At 33.3% G+C, this 17550-nt stretch overlaps 1 protein-coding gene across 7 annotated transcripts in view; it reads right to left on the bottom strand.

The window, feature by feature from the left end:
* LOC143200173 (fibronectin) overlaps positions 1–17550 on the bottom strand; it is a 154958-nt gene that overhangs the window by 20707 nt on the left and 116701 nt on the right. For 3 of the 7 annotated variants that reach the window (XR_013006652.1, XM_076410581.1, XM_076410580.1), the window contains exons 6-7: positions 11546–11694; positions 9863–10084 (exon numbers count right to left, since the gene is read on the bottom strand). Coding sequence is in view for 6 of the 7 variants with exons in the window: in XM_076410581.1 (XP_076266696.1) it covers positions 9863–10084; positions 11546–11694 (371 nt within the window). In the remaining variant the exon portion in view is untranslated. Of the gene's footprint in view, positions 1–7011; positions 7281–9862; positions 10085–11545; positions 11713–17550 lie in introns of those variants that run through there. The other 4 variants (XM_076410578.1, XM_076410579.1, XM_076410584.1 and 1 more) reach the window with 2 other exon arrangements.

Genomic DNA, 17550 nt, shown 5'->3' with positions numbered 1-17550 from the left:
TTTATAATATGCAACAGAAAATGTAATCCTTAGTTTTTTCGAAAATATATTTTCCACTATATAACTTCCAAGTGGAAGGTCGTATAAAAATTATTGTACCACCATTCGATTCAGCGTAAAATTCTTTATAAGTCCTGCCATTTATATTAAGCTGCCATTGTTTGAAAGGTAATGGTGAGAAAAAATCTGAAAATGGACAAAAATCGCAAATTTTCACGACTATATGTATGGAAAAAGTATCAAGAATTATTATCTCTACGATAACGATGGAAGTCTCAAAATATATGTATTTTGGTCTGAAATAAATGAAAATTCAGGTTAAATTGTTCTAGAATTTATAGTTTTTATAATATGCAACAGAAAATGTAATCCTTAGTTTTTTCGAAAATATATTTTCCACTATATAACTTCCAAGTGGAAGGTCGTATAAAAATTATTGTACCACCATTCGATTCAGCGTAAAATTCTTTATAACTCCTGCTATTTATATTAAGCTGCCATTGTTTGAAAGGTAATGGTGGGAAAAAATCTGAAAATGGACAAAAATCGCAAATTTTCACGACTATATGTATGGAAAAAGTATCAAAAATTATTATCTCTACGATAACGATGGAAGTCTCAAAATATATGTATTTTGGTCTGAAATAAATGAAAATCTACGTTAAATTGTTCTAGAATTTATAGTTTTTATAATATGCAACAGAAACTGCAATCCTTCGTTTTTTCGAAAATATATTTGCCACTTTATAACTTCCAAGTGGAAGGTCGTATAGAAATTTTTGTACCACCATTCGATTCAGCGTAAAATTCTTTATAATTCCTGCCATTTATATTAAGCTGCCATTGTTTGAACGGTAATGGTGAGAAAAAACCTGAAAATGGACAAAAATCGCAAATTTTCACGACTATATGTATGGAAAAATTATCACAAATTATTATCTCTACGATAACGATGGAAGTCTCAAAATATATGTATTTTGGTCTGAAATAAATGAAAATCCACGTTAAATTGTTCTAGAAACTATAGTTTTTATAATATGCAATAGAAACTGCAATCCTTAGTTTTTTCGAAAATATATTTTCCACTATATAACTTCCAAGTGGAAGGTCGTATAAAAATTATTGTACCACCATTCGATTCAGCGTAAAATTCTTTATAACTCCTGCTATTTATATTAAGCTGCCATTGTTTGAAAGGTAATGGTGAGAAAAAATCTGAAAATGGACAAAAATCGCAAATTTTCACGACTATATGTATGGAAAAAGTATCAAAAATTATTATCTCTACGATAACGATGGAAGTCTCAAAATATATGTATTTTGGTCTGAAATAAATGAAAATCTACGTTAAATTGTTCTAGAATTTATAGTTTTTATAATATGCAACAGAAACTGCAATCCTTCGTTTTTTCGAAAATATATTTGCCACTTTATAACTTCCAAGTGGAAGGTCGTATAGAAATTTTTGTACCACCATTCGATTCAGCGTAAAATTCTTTATAATTCCTGCCATTTATATTAAGCTGCCATTGTTTGAACGGTAATGGTGAGAAAAAACCTGAAAATGGACAAAAATCGCAAATTTTCACGACTATATGTATGGAAAAATTATCACAAATTATTATCTCTACGATAACGATGGAAGTCTCAAAATATATGTATTTTGGTCTGAAATAAATGAAAATCCAGGTTAAATTGTTCTAGAATTTATAGTTTTTATAATATGCAACAGAAAATGTAATCCTTAGTTTTTTCGAAAATATATTTTCCACTATATAACTTCCAAGTGGAAGGTCGTATAAAAATTATTGTACCACCATTCAATTCAGCGTAAAATTCTTTATAACTCCTGCCATTTATATTAAGCTGCCATTGTTTGAAAGGTAATGGTGAGAAAAAATCTGAAAATGGACAAAAATCGCAAATTTTCACGACTATATGTATGGAAAAAGTATCAAAAATTATTATCTCTACGATAACGATGGAAGTCTCAAAATATATGTATTTTGGTCTGAAATAAATGAAAATTCAGGTTAAATTGTTCTAGAATTTATAGTTTTTATAATATGCAACAGAAAATGTAATCCTTAGTTTTTTCGAAAATATATTTTCCACTATATAACTTCCAAGTGGAAGGTCGTATAAAAATTATTGTACCACCATTCGATTCAGCGTAAAATTCTTTATAACTCCTGCTATTTATATTAAGCTGCCATTGTTTGAAAGGTAATGGTGAGAAAAAATCTGAAAATGGACAAAAATCGCAAATTTTTACGACTATATGTATGGAAAAAGTATCAAAAATTATTATCTCTACGATAACGATGGAAGTCTCAAAATATATGTATTTTGGTCTGAAATAAATGAAAATCTACGTTAAATTGTTCTAGAATTTATAGTTTTTATAATATGCAACAGAAACTGCAATCCTTCGTTTTTTCGAAAATATATTTGCCACTTTATAACTTCCAAGTGGAAGGTCGTATAGAAATTTTTGTACCACCATTCGATTCAGCGTAAAATTCTTTATAATTCCTGCCATTTATATTAAGCTGCCATTGTTTGAACGGTAATGGTGAGAAAAAACCTGAAAATGGACAAAAATCGCAAATTTTCACGACTATATGTATGGAAAAATTATCACAAATTATTATCTCTACGATAACGATGGAAGTCTCAAAATATATGTATTTTGGTCTGAAATAAATGAAAATCCACGTTAAATTGTTCTAGAACCTATAATTTTTATAATATGCAATAGAAACTGCAATCCTTATTTTTTTCGAAAATATATTTTCCACTATATAACTTCCAAGTGGAAGGTCGTATAAAAATTATTGTACCACCATTCGATTCAGCGTAAAATTCTTTATAACTCCTGCTATTTATATTAAGCTGCCATTGTTTGAAAGGTAATGGTGAGAAAAAATCTGAAAATGGACAAAAATCGCAAATTTTCACGACTATATGTATACGATGGAAGTCTCAAAATATATGTATTTTGGTCTGAAATAAATGAAAATCTACGTTAAATTGTTCTAGAATTTATAGTTTTTATAATATGCAACAGAAACTGCAATCCTTCGTTTTTTCGAAAATATATTTGCCACTTTATAACTTCCAAGTGGAAGGTCGTATAGAAATTTTTGTACCACCATTCGATTCAGCGTAAAATTCTTTATAATTCCTGCCATTTATATTAAGCTGCCATTGTTTGAACGGTAATGGTGAGAAAAAACCTGAAAATGGACAAAAATCGCAAATTTTCACGACTATATGTATGGAAAAATTATCACAAATTATTATCTCTACGATAACGATGGAAGTCTCAAAATATATGTATTTTGGTCTGAAATAAATGAAAATCTACGTTAAATTGTTCTAGAATTTATAGTTTTTATAATATGCAACAGAAACTGCAATCCTTCGTTTTTTCGAAAATATATTTGCCACTTTATAACTTCCAAGTGGAAGGTCGTATAGAAATTTTTGTACCACCATTCGATTCAGCGTAAAATTCTTTATAATTCCTGCCATTTATATTAAGCTGCCATTGTTTGAACGGTAATGGTGAGAAAAAACCTGAAAATGGACAAAAATCGCAAATTTTCACGACTATATGTATGGAAAAATTATCACAAATTATTATCTCTACGATAACGATGGAAGTCTCAAAATATATGTATTTTGGTCTGAAATAAATGAAAATCCACGTTAAATTGTTCTAGAACCTATAATTTTTATAATATGCAATAGAAACTGCAATCCTTATTTTTTTCGAAAATATATTTTCCACTATATAACTTCAAAATGGAAGGTCGTATAAAAATTATCGTACCACCATTCGATTCAGCGTAAAATTCTTTATAATTTCTGTTATTTTTATTAACCTGCCATTGTTTGAAAGGTAATGGTGAGAAAAAGTCTGAAAATGGACAAAAATCGACAATTTTCACGACTACATGTATGAAAAATGTATCAAAAATTATTATCTCTGCGATAACGATGGAAGTCTCAAAATATATGTATTTTGGTCTGAAATAAATGAAAATCCACGTTAAATTGTTCTAGAATCTATAGTTTATATAATATACAATAGAAAGTGCAATCCTTAGTTTTTTCGAGAATATATTTTAAGTAAGGGAAGAAGTACCAAAAATGTTTTCCTATCAGATAATGATGAAATTGTTAATAGATATGTATTTTGAGGCGAAAGGAATGAAAATCCATATTAAATAGCTCCGGAATTGATAGTTTTTAAGATGCACGCATGAAAAGAAACCCACCCATTATTTGAAAAATAATTTTTCATTATATAAATTAGAAACTGAAGGTTGTATGAAAGTTAGTATACAATTATTGTTAATTAACTTTTCCTCCATACATACATATATATATATATATATATATATATATATATATATATATATATATATATATATATATGTATGTATGTATATATATATATATATATATATATATATATATATAAAGAATTTTACGTTAAATATACATATATTATCAATACCTGTTATTTTCATTAGCCTGTCTTCATTTTAACGGAATTGGCATCTAAAATACTGAAAATGGCCAAAAATCGATAATTTTTATGACATCATCTGATATTGCTCAGTAATTCCGATTTTTGACTTATTATTCTCTATATCTCAAAGGTCCCACGTTTGAAACTATATCTTGTATATAACATAATCGCTGAATATATTTGCAGCGCGTTTTATACCAACCCCAAGGCTTCTTTGGCATTTTGATCATCTTTCGTAGAACGCTTTCATTTTAGTTGCTTTGAAGGGTTTTCACGATGTCCTGTTCACTTCAGTTTACAAGTCTTTTGATACAGATGCGCGGCAATGGATGTGTGTTTCATCCAGTGGGCTTTTGAAGACCTTCAAACAACATTCTGAACTTTTATGTCAATCGTATGAGACATATTAAATGGTTCCTGGATGGTGTTAGTAAAAAATACATATTTTTAAAGTTATTTTTCATGAAAGGTACACGACTGGAACAGTCGCTAGTAAATATTAACAAAATCAGTCGGACTCAAAATACCGGCTGAAAACAGTCACTGGTAAAAAGTAGTAAAAATCAGTCGAACCAAAAATATGAGAGAAACACTTGATAGTAAAAGTACTCAATTACTAAACAGTAGGTAGTCGATTTCAGTCGATAGTTCCCAATATTACAATAAACATACCAAACCCACAACCCTAAGTGGATAAAAGGCGTTTTTAAGAGATTAAACAAAATCTGAAGCATATATATCGTTTTTATCGATCGACTTCGGTGCTGAGCATATGACATTTTCAAACTAAATCTATTGTGGCCTGTACATCGGCCGTAATTTCACCCCTGGATAATAAAACCCACGAATACATTTTGAATAAAATTACAACGCTCGTATTTTCGATATTGAATGTATAATTTCGACGTAATAGCTATTGACAAACATGGCATTTGACGTCAAATAATAAAACTGTGTTTCATCGACAAACCCAAAATAATAAACGTCCTTGATTTATGTAATTTTGTGACTAGTGAAAGGCAACTAGTTGGAAGAAAATTATTATTTATTTCGTGTCTCGGTTTTATTGTTTTGCCACATCAAAGGCAAACATTATATTTTTCTGTAAACAGCAGCGAGTAGTTAAAAATGTTTCAAAATAAAAGCTGACAATAAAAAAAAACAAGAAACAATCAGTTTTTTAACTTAGGAAGTTCAGATATCCCATTGAAATCATCAAAAACAACTAGCAGGTTATTTTTATGAAAATGGTAAGGTTTGGCTGAAGCTTCTTCGAAATGGAAATGAACTATTAACGCAAAAAAGTTCAGTCAATAAACAGCAGACACTCTAAAGATGTCCACTGAATGCGTACATCATATCATTCACGAATATTTGGGAATGAGAAAGCTCTGTGCAAAGTGGGCCGCGCGAGTTCACTTTTGAGCAAAAACAACGACAAGTTGATGATTCGGAGCAGTGTTTGAAGATGGTCAAGCGTAATAAACCCTAATTTTTGCATCGGTATGTGACAATCGATGAAACATGGCTCCATCATTTCACTCCGAAGTCCAATCACCAGTCATCCGAGTGGACTGCACGCGATGAACCGGTTCCAAAGCGTGGGAAAACGCTACAGTTGCCTGGTAAGTTAATGGAGTCTGCATTTTGGGATGCGCATGGAATAATTTTCATTGACTACCTTGAAAAAGGAAGGATCATCATTACTATTACTAGCGTTATTGGACCGTTTCAACGGTCACAAAAATCCATGAATTGGGCTTCGAATTGCTTCCTCATCCACCGTATTCTCCAGATCTGGCCCACTCCTGTCCTCAGAGCTCAAAAGAATGCTCACTGGGAAGAAATTTTCGTGGAATGAAGAGGGGATCGACGAAACTGAGGCCTATTTTGAAGCAAAGTACAAATCGTACTACAATAATGGTATCGAATAATTGGAGAGTGGCTATAATCAGTGTATCACACTCGAAGGGAATTATGTTGATTAAAAAAAACAGTTTTACCGAAAAAATGTGTTTTACTATTGTAGGTTCGCCAGGGACTTTTCAACTGACCTGTTATAGTACTCTAATTTATCACAACTTTGAAATGGTACGTGTTACAAAAAATCCGTCTAAGTTCAGCAACTTACTAAGTACAACTTAACAAGATGTATCCATTTTATTTAATGGTCTAGAAGAAAAAATCACACAGTCTTATTAAGATTATAAATAAATTAATTAATTTTATAAAAATTCTTAACTATTAGCATTTGCAGTTAAATGTTTTTCGAAACCATTCTTAAACGATTGGTTCATATGATATTCATGAAAGTTTTAAACAAATATATGTATGTATATATATGTACAACAAAATAATTTGAAACACCACATCTATGTTATGTGTAAAATATCTTTAAAAAGCTGGTGGTACACAAACGTGACACATCGCTTGGTAAAAAAGGTGTAAAAAATAGTATGTACCATTTTTTCTCACAGAGGCATGTTCCTGCAGCCGATGCCCGCCCGAAGCCGTAAGGAAGAGTCTTGGTAATCGTCGGGTGTATAAATAAGAGGTAGCGACATAAGTGTAAAACGATTTTGTTCGTGGACTTTTAATCGGAATCGATATCTGCGACGTATCCGCCAGCCATCTCCATGCCGTTCCTGTTCTTGGAGAGAAAACAAGTACAAACTGGTCCTGCTATCGGCTGCGGGCGACAGAGCAAGCGCAGCCTTTCCCGCTTCCTCTTTTTGCACTATTCGTGGTCGCAGGCGGGAATAATGGAAAATGATAAAGTGAGAAGGTATCTATGTTATTCAATCGCCTACTGGTCAAAAAAAAATCTACGGAAAAGCAGAGAGGTTACCGCTCGGTGCGCTACGGACCGCTCGTTCATCGCTCAAATCGCTAGGGAAAATCGATACACAACAAAAAAAAGTCTAAGCAAAAAATGTCCGATGCTCATTCAAGTCTGCCAAAAACTAATCGATTCTTCGGTCTTTTACCTGTCGACGTAGTTTAGAAATGGTACTTAATTATAATTATGCATTAACCCATACATTTAATACAGGAAGCTTTACTTTAACAATATCCTCGTTATAGTTTAAATAATTTAAAGTGTCCGTGATAGTCAATGCTTGCTTTTTCACTCCCGTTAAACCAATGAGAGCAAAATTAAGATATGCAAAACTATCATCAAGTTGATCTGGATGTATGGCATTGCATTACGGGAGACAGCAAGCAACAGCAATATAGAAACATTGGAAAGGTATCAGAGCAAGAAAGTTGTTTAAAGAGCATGCTCAGTATTCCTCAAGGCATGGGCAAAAAGTAGTAAAGCAGAAAATAATTCGGAATATCGTAAAATATACATATAGGCCAATGGAAATGTAGCCGGCTTGACACATAGATGGAGCTACTGGACATAGATCCATATGTTTTTGGTTAGCCCTAACCCTCAAAAGATGCATGCATTTTGAGTGAAGCAACTTTTGTTATTGTGAAAAAATGGATAAAAAGGAATTTCGCGTGTTGATAAAATATTTCTTTTTGAAGTGAAAAAATACAGTTGAAGCAAAAACTTGGTTTGATGCCGAATTTTCGGGCACTGCCCCAGGAAAATCAACCAACAAGGATTGGTATGCTAAGTTTACCCGAGGTAAAATGAGTACCGAAGACGATGAACGCAGTGGACGCCCAAAAGAGATTGTTACCGACGAAAACATTAAAACACTCCACAAAATTATTTTGAATTTAAATTTAATGAAATAGCAGCGACTCTAAAGACATCAACTGATCGTGTACATCAAATCATTGACGAATATCTGGGTATGAGAAAAACAACGACGAGTTGATGATTCGGAGCAGTGTTTGAAGATGATCAAGCTAAATAAACCTGAGTTTTAGCGTCAATATGTAACAATGGATGAAACATGGCTCCATCATTTTACTCCGAAGTCCAATCAACAGTCATCCGAGTTGGCTGCACACGATCAACCCGCTCCAAAGGCTGGGAAAACGCAATAGTCGGCTGGTAAGTTCATGGCGTCTGTATTTTCGAATGCGCATGGTACAATTTTCATTGACTACCTTGAGAAAGGAAGGACCATCAACAGCGCCTATTACATAACGTTTTTGGACCGTTTGAAGCACGAAATCGCCGAAAAACGGCCGCATTTGAAGAAAAAGAAAATGCTGCTTCACCAAGACAATGCACCTTGTCACCAGTCAGTGAAAACGATAGCAAAAATCCATGAATTGGGCTTCGAATTGCTTCCTCATTCACCAGATTTGGCCACCATCGACTATCTCCTGTACTTATTTCTCAAAAGAATGCTCGCTGGGAAGAAATTTTCGTTGAATGAAGAGGTGATCGCCGAAACTGAGGCCTATTTTGAAGCAAAGGACAAATCGTATTACAAAAATTGTATCGAAAAGTTGCAGGGTCGTTATAATCAGTGTATCACCCTTGAAGGGAATTATATTGAATAAAAAATATTAATTTTGCCAAAACATTTTATTTTACTATGATAGGCCGGAGACTTTTTAATTGACATGTTATGTTTACAAAGTTTGTTGAGGTAATATAATTATTTTTTTGTTATTTATTTTATACTCAGGTAAGTTTGAAGTAAATTATAATTGTTGAATTGTTTGAATAGATATGTCCATAGCTGGCCAGAGTATATAATGAAAAACTGTGTAAGCTTGTATGCATAGTGTAGGAAAGAATGGACACTAATTCTTTTATAAAGGTTGCAGGAAGTGTTTTACAACAGAATGCAATGATTCGCTCACAAGATAACGAAGACAATAAAAGAACATTACAAGAAAAATATATACAGGGAGCGTTAGAAGATCCAAGGAGAATGGCATTGGTTGCCGAATAGACATTATATATATTTAAACTTTTGAACACTTTAAATTATTCATTCGACTCTCTGAGATTAAACAACAAATAACAAAATCCCTTAAAACTAAATACCAATCATGATATTTGAAATTACTGTTCTACAGTAAATTATAACCAATTATTAGTATTAATTGATGTAATTAAGATGTATATGTTATTATAAGATTGTTAACATTAAGATTTTTTAAAATATACTTCAGATTAATTTTAGGCAGCTTTATTAAATCTTTTTGGATATATGTACAGTTATTTTGAATGGAAAACAGTTTTCTGATACGTCTTGTACTTAGCGGTATAACAACACCGTATTCTGTTACTCAAAAGATTGAAGTTTGATATTGAGATGTTTTTAAAACTGTCGAAACAATATTAGATGTATAAAAAACTGTTTCCCTGATATTGTCTCAGGATACGAAGCTGAATACCTGCTGACATATGTTTGTTGTTCCATGGTGAGTACAGGTGTTACCGGCAGCCACCGCAGCAGCGCATGCTGCCGTCCCCGGCACTTTGAGCTGTTCCTGCTTGTAGTCCGGCTGATATGGCAGCAACATTCTTATTTTTCCCCAGCGGTTAAAGAATAGCGCTATGGCCGCTATCCAAACCACCAGCACCAGAAGAACTATACCTATTTCTACACCCCGCACCTGCAATATAAAAGTGACAATGAAAGCATCATAAATGTGTACATTTTCATTAAAGAACTTCAGGTACAAACCCATGAATTTACAGGTTTCTTTTTTGTTTCGTTTTCGAATTGTATAAGACATCTTAGATTATATGGTTCTTTTTCCCTATTATGTATAATTTTAAATCAATGTGTTGTTGTTACGATAGTTTTGTAGCATCTAAGGTAAATATCATTTAATTAAATGTAGAAACAGAATAAGAGTTTTGTTTTTCTGGATATGAAGCTTCAAATATGATAAAGGGTCTAGCACATTAAGCTTCCCGACAGGAAGGTTTGTTCCGTGAATTTAAAAACTAGATGATTATTGACCCAGATATCTAAGAGCATTGTTTAACCAAGATGCAATATCTAGTCGTAATTTTAATAGAATGTCTGTGACTTCTACGTCAATAAATGATTTAAAATATGTTATATGTGTATAGTCATAGACCTTTTGTCTTAACCTATTGAAGGCAGTAAAATAATGAAAATAATAATTAGGTGTTGATTGCTGTGGAGGATGGAACAATAACTAGGATTGGAAAAGACAAAAATGGTAAATTTTGCATTACCACATATAACATGGATTGTGTTTCTATACATATACATATAAAAAAGTCATCAACAAGTCTATCTAAGTTTATTAGTTTATTATATTTAAGGCAACAACAGTATATAGTTAGGAAACAAGTTTCCAGTTGTCAGGTTAGATATTGTTTTTTGATAATTTTGAAAATGTTTTATAAAAATATTAACTAACATTTCAATGGAATATTTTATTAAAATTCTTTCTTCCAATTTCTCCTGTAATATAGATATATCATTGAAATTGTACTTTTTAATCTCCCTTAGTAATAAAGTAACAAATGTTCCCACTTGGCGTGTATAGTGGTTTTTCTCAAGCGGATAAGACCCACGGATCTTGGCTACAAATTTATAAAAGGAAGCTACCATTCCATGTCTCTTTATTGTAAGTATAGTACTCAGTTAACTTATAGCTTAGTCAGAATTACGTGTGTTAACTTAGATGACCAAAAGTTCAGCGCTTCCTGTTATACATATTTCCAAACAAGAAGGCCAGTAATACAGAAAAAGTGGCACATACAGCTGAATCAATAAGCTGCAGGAGCTTTTGGTTCTCTAAGATGGTGGGTGTGGAAAGGGGGAAATATTGCAACCAAGATCAAAACCCGCTTCTTCCGAATGTCTATCCCACCAATCCCTGGCTCTGAGACCCCTAATATCTACAGGCATCAGGTCATTAAAATGCAATTCTTAAAGCAAATTCTACAGGTTTCTCTTCTAGATGGTACCAGAAATGAAAAGTAATTCCTTTGAGATATATCAATCAGTATACAACTGAGGAACAAATTCGGAGACGCAGATAAGGGAGGGCCCTGCGTGGCGGAAGTTGCTTAAAGCAATTATTGTTACCTACCGTTGAACTTGTCTGTGGATATTCGACCGGTATATCGTCCTCAGTGTACGGCTCTTTCGTAGTTGGTGGGTCTGTTGGATTTATAGTCGTAGCGCCCGCGCCAGCCACCACAGCCATAGAGTCTTGTTGAGGAGATGATCTAGGAGGTTCTGCAAGACAATACAATTCTACGATAATTGCTTTGATGTAGTAGTTAGTGAATTAGAAGAAGTTTTAACAGGTTAAAATCAGTGTAGAGTTAAAACCTAAAGCATTAAATCAATATAAAAATCACAGTTATAACAGCACATAATTGTTATTTTTAGATCATATATATGAAAAGAATAGTAACATTTAATATCTAATAAATCAATTGAATAGTCCCCGGCCTACCATATTAAAACACATTTTTTTGAAAAATTAGTTTTTGTTGTTCAACAAAATTCCCTTCAAAGGTGATACACTGATTATAGCCACCCTCCAACATTTTTATACCATTTTTGTGGTACGATTTGTCCTTTGATTCAAAATAGGTTTCAGTTTCGGCGATCGCCTCTTCAATCGGCGAAAATGTCATCCTAGCGAACATGCTTTTGAGATATGAGAACAGGAAATAGTCGCTGGGAGACAGATCTGGATAATACATTGGATGAGGAAGCAATTCTAAGCCCAATTCATGGATTTTTGCCATCGTTTTCACTAACTTGTGACACGATGCATTGTCTTGGTGAAGCAGCACTTCCTATTTCTTCAAATACGGCAGTTTTTTGGCGATTTCGTCCTTCAAACCCTCCAATAACGCTATGTAATAGTCGCTGTTGATGGTACTTCCTTTTTCAAGGTAGTCAATGAAAATTATTCCATGCGCATCCCAAAAAATACCGACGCCATAGCCTTACCAGCTGACTGTTGCGTTTTCTCACGTTTTGGAGTGGGTTCATCGTATGCAGTCCACTCGGATGACTGTCCATTGGACTTCAGAGTGAAATGATGGAGCCACGTTTCATTCATTGTCACATATCGATGCAAAAACTTGCGTTTATTACACTTAATCGTCTTCAAATACTGCTCCGAATCATAAACTCGTCGTTGTTCTTGATCAAAAGTGAGCTGGCGTGGCTGCCACTTTACACAAATCTTTCTCATACCCAAATATTCGTGATTAATATGATATACACGTTCAGTTGATATTTTTAGAGTGTCTGCTATTTTATTCAATTTCAATGTATGGTCATTAAAAACAATTTTGTAGATTTTTTAAATGTTTTGGGCGTTCACTGCGTTCACCGTCTTCGGTGCTCATTTCACCACGTCTAAACTTACCATACCAATCCTTAATGGTTGATTTTCCTGGGGCAGTATTCGAAACCTAGGCATCAAGTCAAGTTTTTGATTCAAACATTTTTTTTCCCCTTCAAAAAGCAATATTTTAACATACACGCGAAATTCCTTTTTATTTTTTTTAACAATAACAAAAGTTTCTTCACTCAAAATGTTATAATTCACAAACTAATGATCCGAGAGTTATCAAATTTATACACGCATCCTTTGAGGGTTAGGGCTAACTAAAAAACATCTGGAATTCTAGTATCGCCATCTATGTGTCAGGCCGTGGACTTTTCAATTGACCTGTTATGTTTTCTTTCGTATTCATAAATTCATATATTTCTCAAGCACCTTGTTTACTGTATAATGGAGATGTGACATGTAGCTGTTAATTTGTAAATTTATCCATCGCACAATCAAAATAATATAAATACCTGAATTTCCATAGAGCAAACAGCCGAACAATGGAAAGCCATAAGCCAAACACCACTCACTCCAACGCCGATAAAATATAGAACACCTCAACAGAGATAGAAAGGGACTAAGTGACGGGAACAGTTTCAATTTCGACACACAAAAAAGCAGTTTTAATCAAAAGGGAACGACCGTTCGGAGGCTCACGCACACGCGTGCACGCAACTCGCTCCGGATCCGAACCGATATCGGACGAACCTGTCAATTAGTCGGCCGCAACAAGGAAAAAAAGGGCAGCTTTTTCAATAATTTACGACCCGGTCCGTTGTTTTCGATGAATTAAAACAACGCACTCCATCCGAAATCGATCACAACAGAGGGAGGGAGAAAATGTTGTCGATTCGAGAAACGAGACTTCTCTATCAGCTAACGAATTTTATTTACCGGGCGATGGAAATCTTCGTATATAATTATAAGATCACCCTGATCGTTTTATCATGTTAACTTGCAGCACACCTGTTAGGATATTTACTACTTTAGATAGATTATAAAACTTGCCATAACTTTTTAATAATTCCAACAATAGGAGAATAACCAAAAGTAACACAACATCTTAAATAATACTGCTTAAAATTTAATAGCTTCGTTTAATAATATTTTTTCCACTCACTTTTAGTGTAGATATAATATCGAATGTAGAAAACAAACATTCACTTAATTTTAATGAACACTATCATTTATTTTATTTTATAAACTTAAAAAAACTTTATTTCTAGCGAGACTCGATCCTAGTACTTTATTATTGGCGAGCTAAACTCTTAGCCCGCACGGCTACCCGCTGGGTTTCCTTATATATTTTGTATCAGTGATCTGACAGCTATTCCAGGTTGCTTGATTTGGGCGTTTTTCCTTTTGAGGGAGTATATTTATTGGTAGGGCATGTAGCACAGAAATATTTGGCCTAAATATTCTTCCTCGATATAAGCTTTAACTCTGCAGAATTTCACGCCTCCAGGTGTCCCCATTTTCTTTAGGGAGGCAAAATGTTTGCTATGCCAATTAATATATATATTAGGGTGTTTCAAAGTATATCTGAGGACATATAAAATTCTGTGGTTCTTTATTCTATTCCTCTACTCTTCACGATATATCTCCGTTCAAAATCAGAATTATTCTGCCACAAATATTGCTTCGAAAGAAAATCATAATTGATGGGTAAACTCGCATAATCTCTCTCCACTATCCCCACTTTAGTATATTGTAACTGGAATTATATAATATCGGAACTAAATTATTATAAAATTATGTGATTCCAGTACAGTATTATTATTTTTGCCTGAAACATGAAGAGAGTCGTATAAAACATTAAACAAAAAGTCCAAATAATATTATATACTATTTTATAAGCGTTACAAAAGAATGGGCTTTCTCAATGCATATCCTGTAATTAGAAACAGATAATATAAGGAAGAAAAGATGAAGAAAAGATAAAGATGCCTATATTGACTTGAGGAAACTGGAAATAGGTAACTAATAAATAATAATACATAAATATTGGGCTATTCTTTATCTGGTGTCCACTTGGGACTTGCCTATTTTTAATTGATTGAAAATATTGCTACATTTGCAGATGACTTTGTAATCCTAATCATTGGTGGTAAGGATACTGAATCAACCGAAAAGTTACAGAAAAATGGCGCATCAAACTGAATAAAGTACACGCCAGTGTATATAAATCAGCAAATAGTCCCATATAGAAATGCAGCCAAATATCTTGTGGAATCCACATTTTAAGAAAAAATTTTAAGAACTGAAGCCGAATAACAAAAAATGTTTAAAGTTTCCTATTCAGTTCTGTTACTATATAACAAGATTTTGCTCTACCAATAAGTTTTGAAACCAAAGTGTGTGGTCTTATGGTTTTCAAGTCCACGGTAGTAAAAGCCAAAGCATTAAAATTATTATAACAAGATTCCAATATAGGGTACTGCAAGCTATTGTTGAAGCTTCATGGTATATTCGTAACTACAATATATATAAGGACTTTGCCCAAAGACTTTGCCCGTCTGAAAACAGGACGACTTTGATAGGCTCATTCGTTTACAAGTTCCAACTAATCAGGCAGCATTGTGTTTCTTTTTAACTAGAATAAAATGAGAAGGAAAATATTCTATATAAAAACATACTGATGACGTATATGCAAATAAACTTTGAATATACTATATAAAACATTGAACAAAGCAGTCGAAATAGTATTATTAATTCTTTTGCAAGCATGGTAAGAGAATGAAATTTCTCAAGATCCACGCTGTAACTGAAAGAACCGAAGTAGATGTAAAAATCTGATATTCTAGAAAAATATCATCTTTTAGTTCATATATGAATGTATATCATATAAAACATGAAATAAAACACTGGCTATATTATATATTCTTCTGTAGGCGTAGAAGTTACAATTACGCGCTACACACATGATTATTTGTATGTTTAAACATCCGGAAATATGAAGCAAGCAATAATACGTTATACATTATTTAGTTTGTTGGCTCACGCAGTTTGTTTACCTTCCAAGCTGGGACCTTGTTATTAAAAATGTAACCAGTTTATTTAGTTCTTCCATTGAAAACACGGTACCGTGTCACTCCGGCTTTGTGCGTTTTAAATTAGAACTGTCAGGAGCCGGAATAAACGGCTTAAAATAATACGATACGGCATACATTGTGTGTCGACTATTAACTTAGATTAACTCAAATTCCTACTGAATACCCGGTTTTAGTGGTAAGATTAGAGTATCTATTATATTCTATTATAATATTATTTGTAAACATACTGCTGGTATAAATATACATATTCTCTTTCCTGTTTAGAGGATTGGATCTATTATGATCCAAATTACATCTTCAAACTTCAAAAACGTGATCGTGAAGTTGTATAAAAGATCATGTTAAGGAGAAAATAGTAGAGAAATCTGTATGAAACTGTAAAAAACGTGGGGCTGCTTGAAAATAATGACCGATTTATCACGTAACAACGAATTGTCATCTATATATGCATAAAAATGAATTTATGTTCCTTAGTTTTGTTAAAACTCGAGAACGACTGAACCGATTTAGCTAATTTTGTTTTGTAAATATTTGTGGAAGTCCAGGGAAGGTTTGTATACTAGAAGATATGCAATATTTCCTAAAAAATGATGAAAACGAACATTTTATAATTAAAAGTTTCACTATCACAAAGGATTGACAATTCGTTGGTTGCCAAATATCTATGAGTGAAAAATCTTAAACACTTACAGATATAAGAACAAATTTATCACCTACTAGGAGTGATCGCCCAGTGATACCACGCTATCAGATGCAGATCATAAATTCTTACAAATTTATTTTATGGGTAATGCGGATAGGGAAATTGACAGGCGTTACGCTCACAATCCAACACTGAAGCGTACTACCGTCGAAGAATTTGAAACGTCTCTTCATTCAGACTTAACAAAACACCTGATGGTTATACAAGAAGAGGCTGTTGTTAATTGCAAGATAGACATAGGTGATGTGACAGAGTTATCCGGTATATAATAAAAATTGAAGCCGATGTGGACCTGGTGTGCAACTCTGACGTTTACCAAAGATATAAGGTGGGGCAAAAGTATCGATGACATTTCGATTGAGCGCTATCTTTGTTATGTAACGTTTGACTGAGTTTCATAAGAACCAACAGAAATAGCTCCTATTGAATAGTATTTATTGAAAATAATCGTTCCATTATAGCCACTCAGCGGAAATGTATCGTTTACAAGTGAATATTCGACAGTACAGTACGACGGCATAAAGTTCGTTCTGAAAAGAAAAAACGGACTCCTAACGCTGAAAATGTGGCACTAGCTCGGAGACGTGGTTCGCAGTTACACATTTCTGCACGCAGTTTTAAACGAATTTTGAAAACTGATTGGAAAATGTTACCCAAAGATCCTGATCAGTGAGTTGAGTGCAGTTGAGTAATGCAATCCTAAGGCAGTCTGTTGAAATTGAAGATTATAATGAATGAAGCCCATTTTTCTCTCAGTGGCCCCGTCAATAAACAGAACAGTCGATTTTGGGGAACACAGAATCCTTAATTAATTGATGAGACATGATTGCATACACTGAAAACAACTGTATGATGTGGTATTCATACTGGAAACATCATTGGTCCCTATTTTTTTGAAAATGACCAAGGTGTTGCTATTCCTTGTACTGCCGAACGGTACCAAGACATGATTCGAAATTTTCTTGTGCCTGAAATGAAAG

This window comes from Rhynchophorus ferrugineus, unplaced genomic scaffold (genome assembly GCF_030347505.1).
Source record: "Rhynchophorus ferrugineus isolate W39M unplaced genomic scaffold, kcgeb_rfMv2 rfM7, whole genome shotgun sequence".
Lineage (NCBI taxonomy): Eukaryota > Metazoa > Arthropoda > Insecta > Coleoptera > Curculionidae > Rhynchophorus > Rhynchophorus ferrugineus.
The sequence above is the reverse complement of the archived record's forward strand: the minus strand, read 5'-3'. Positions and strand labels throughout refer to the sequence as shown.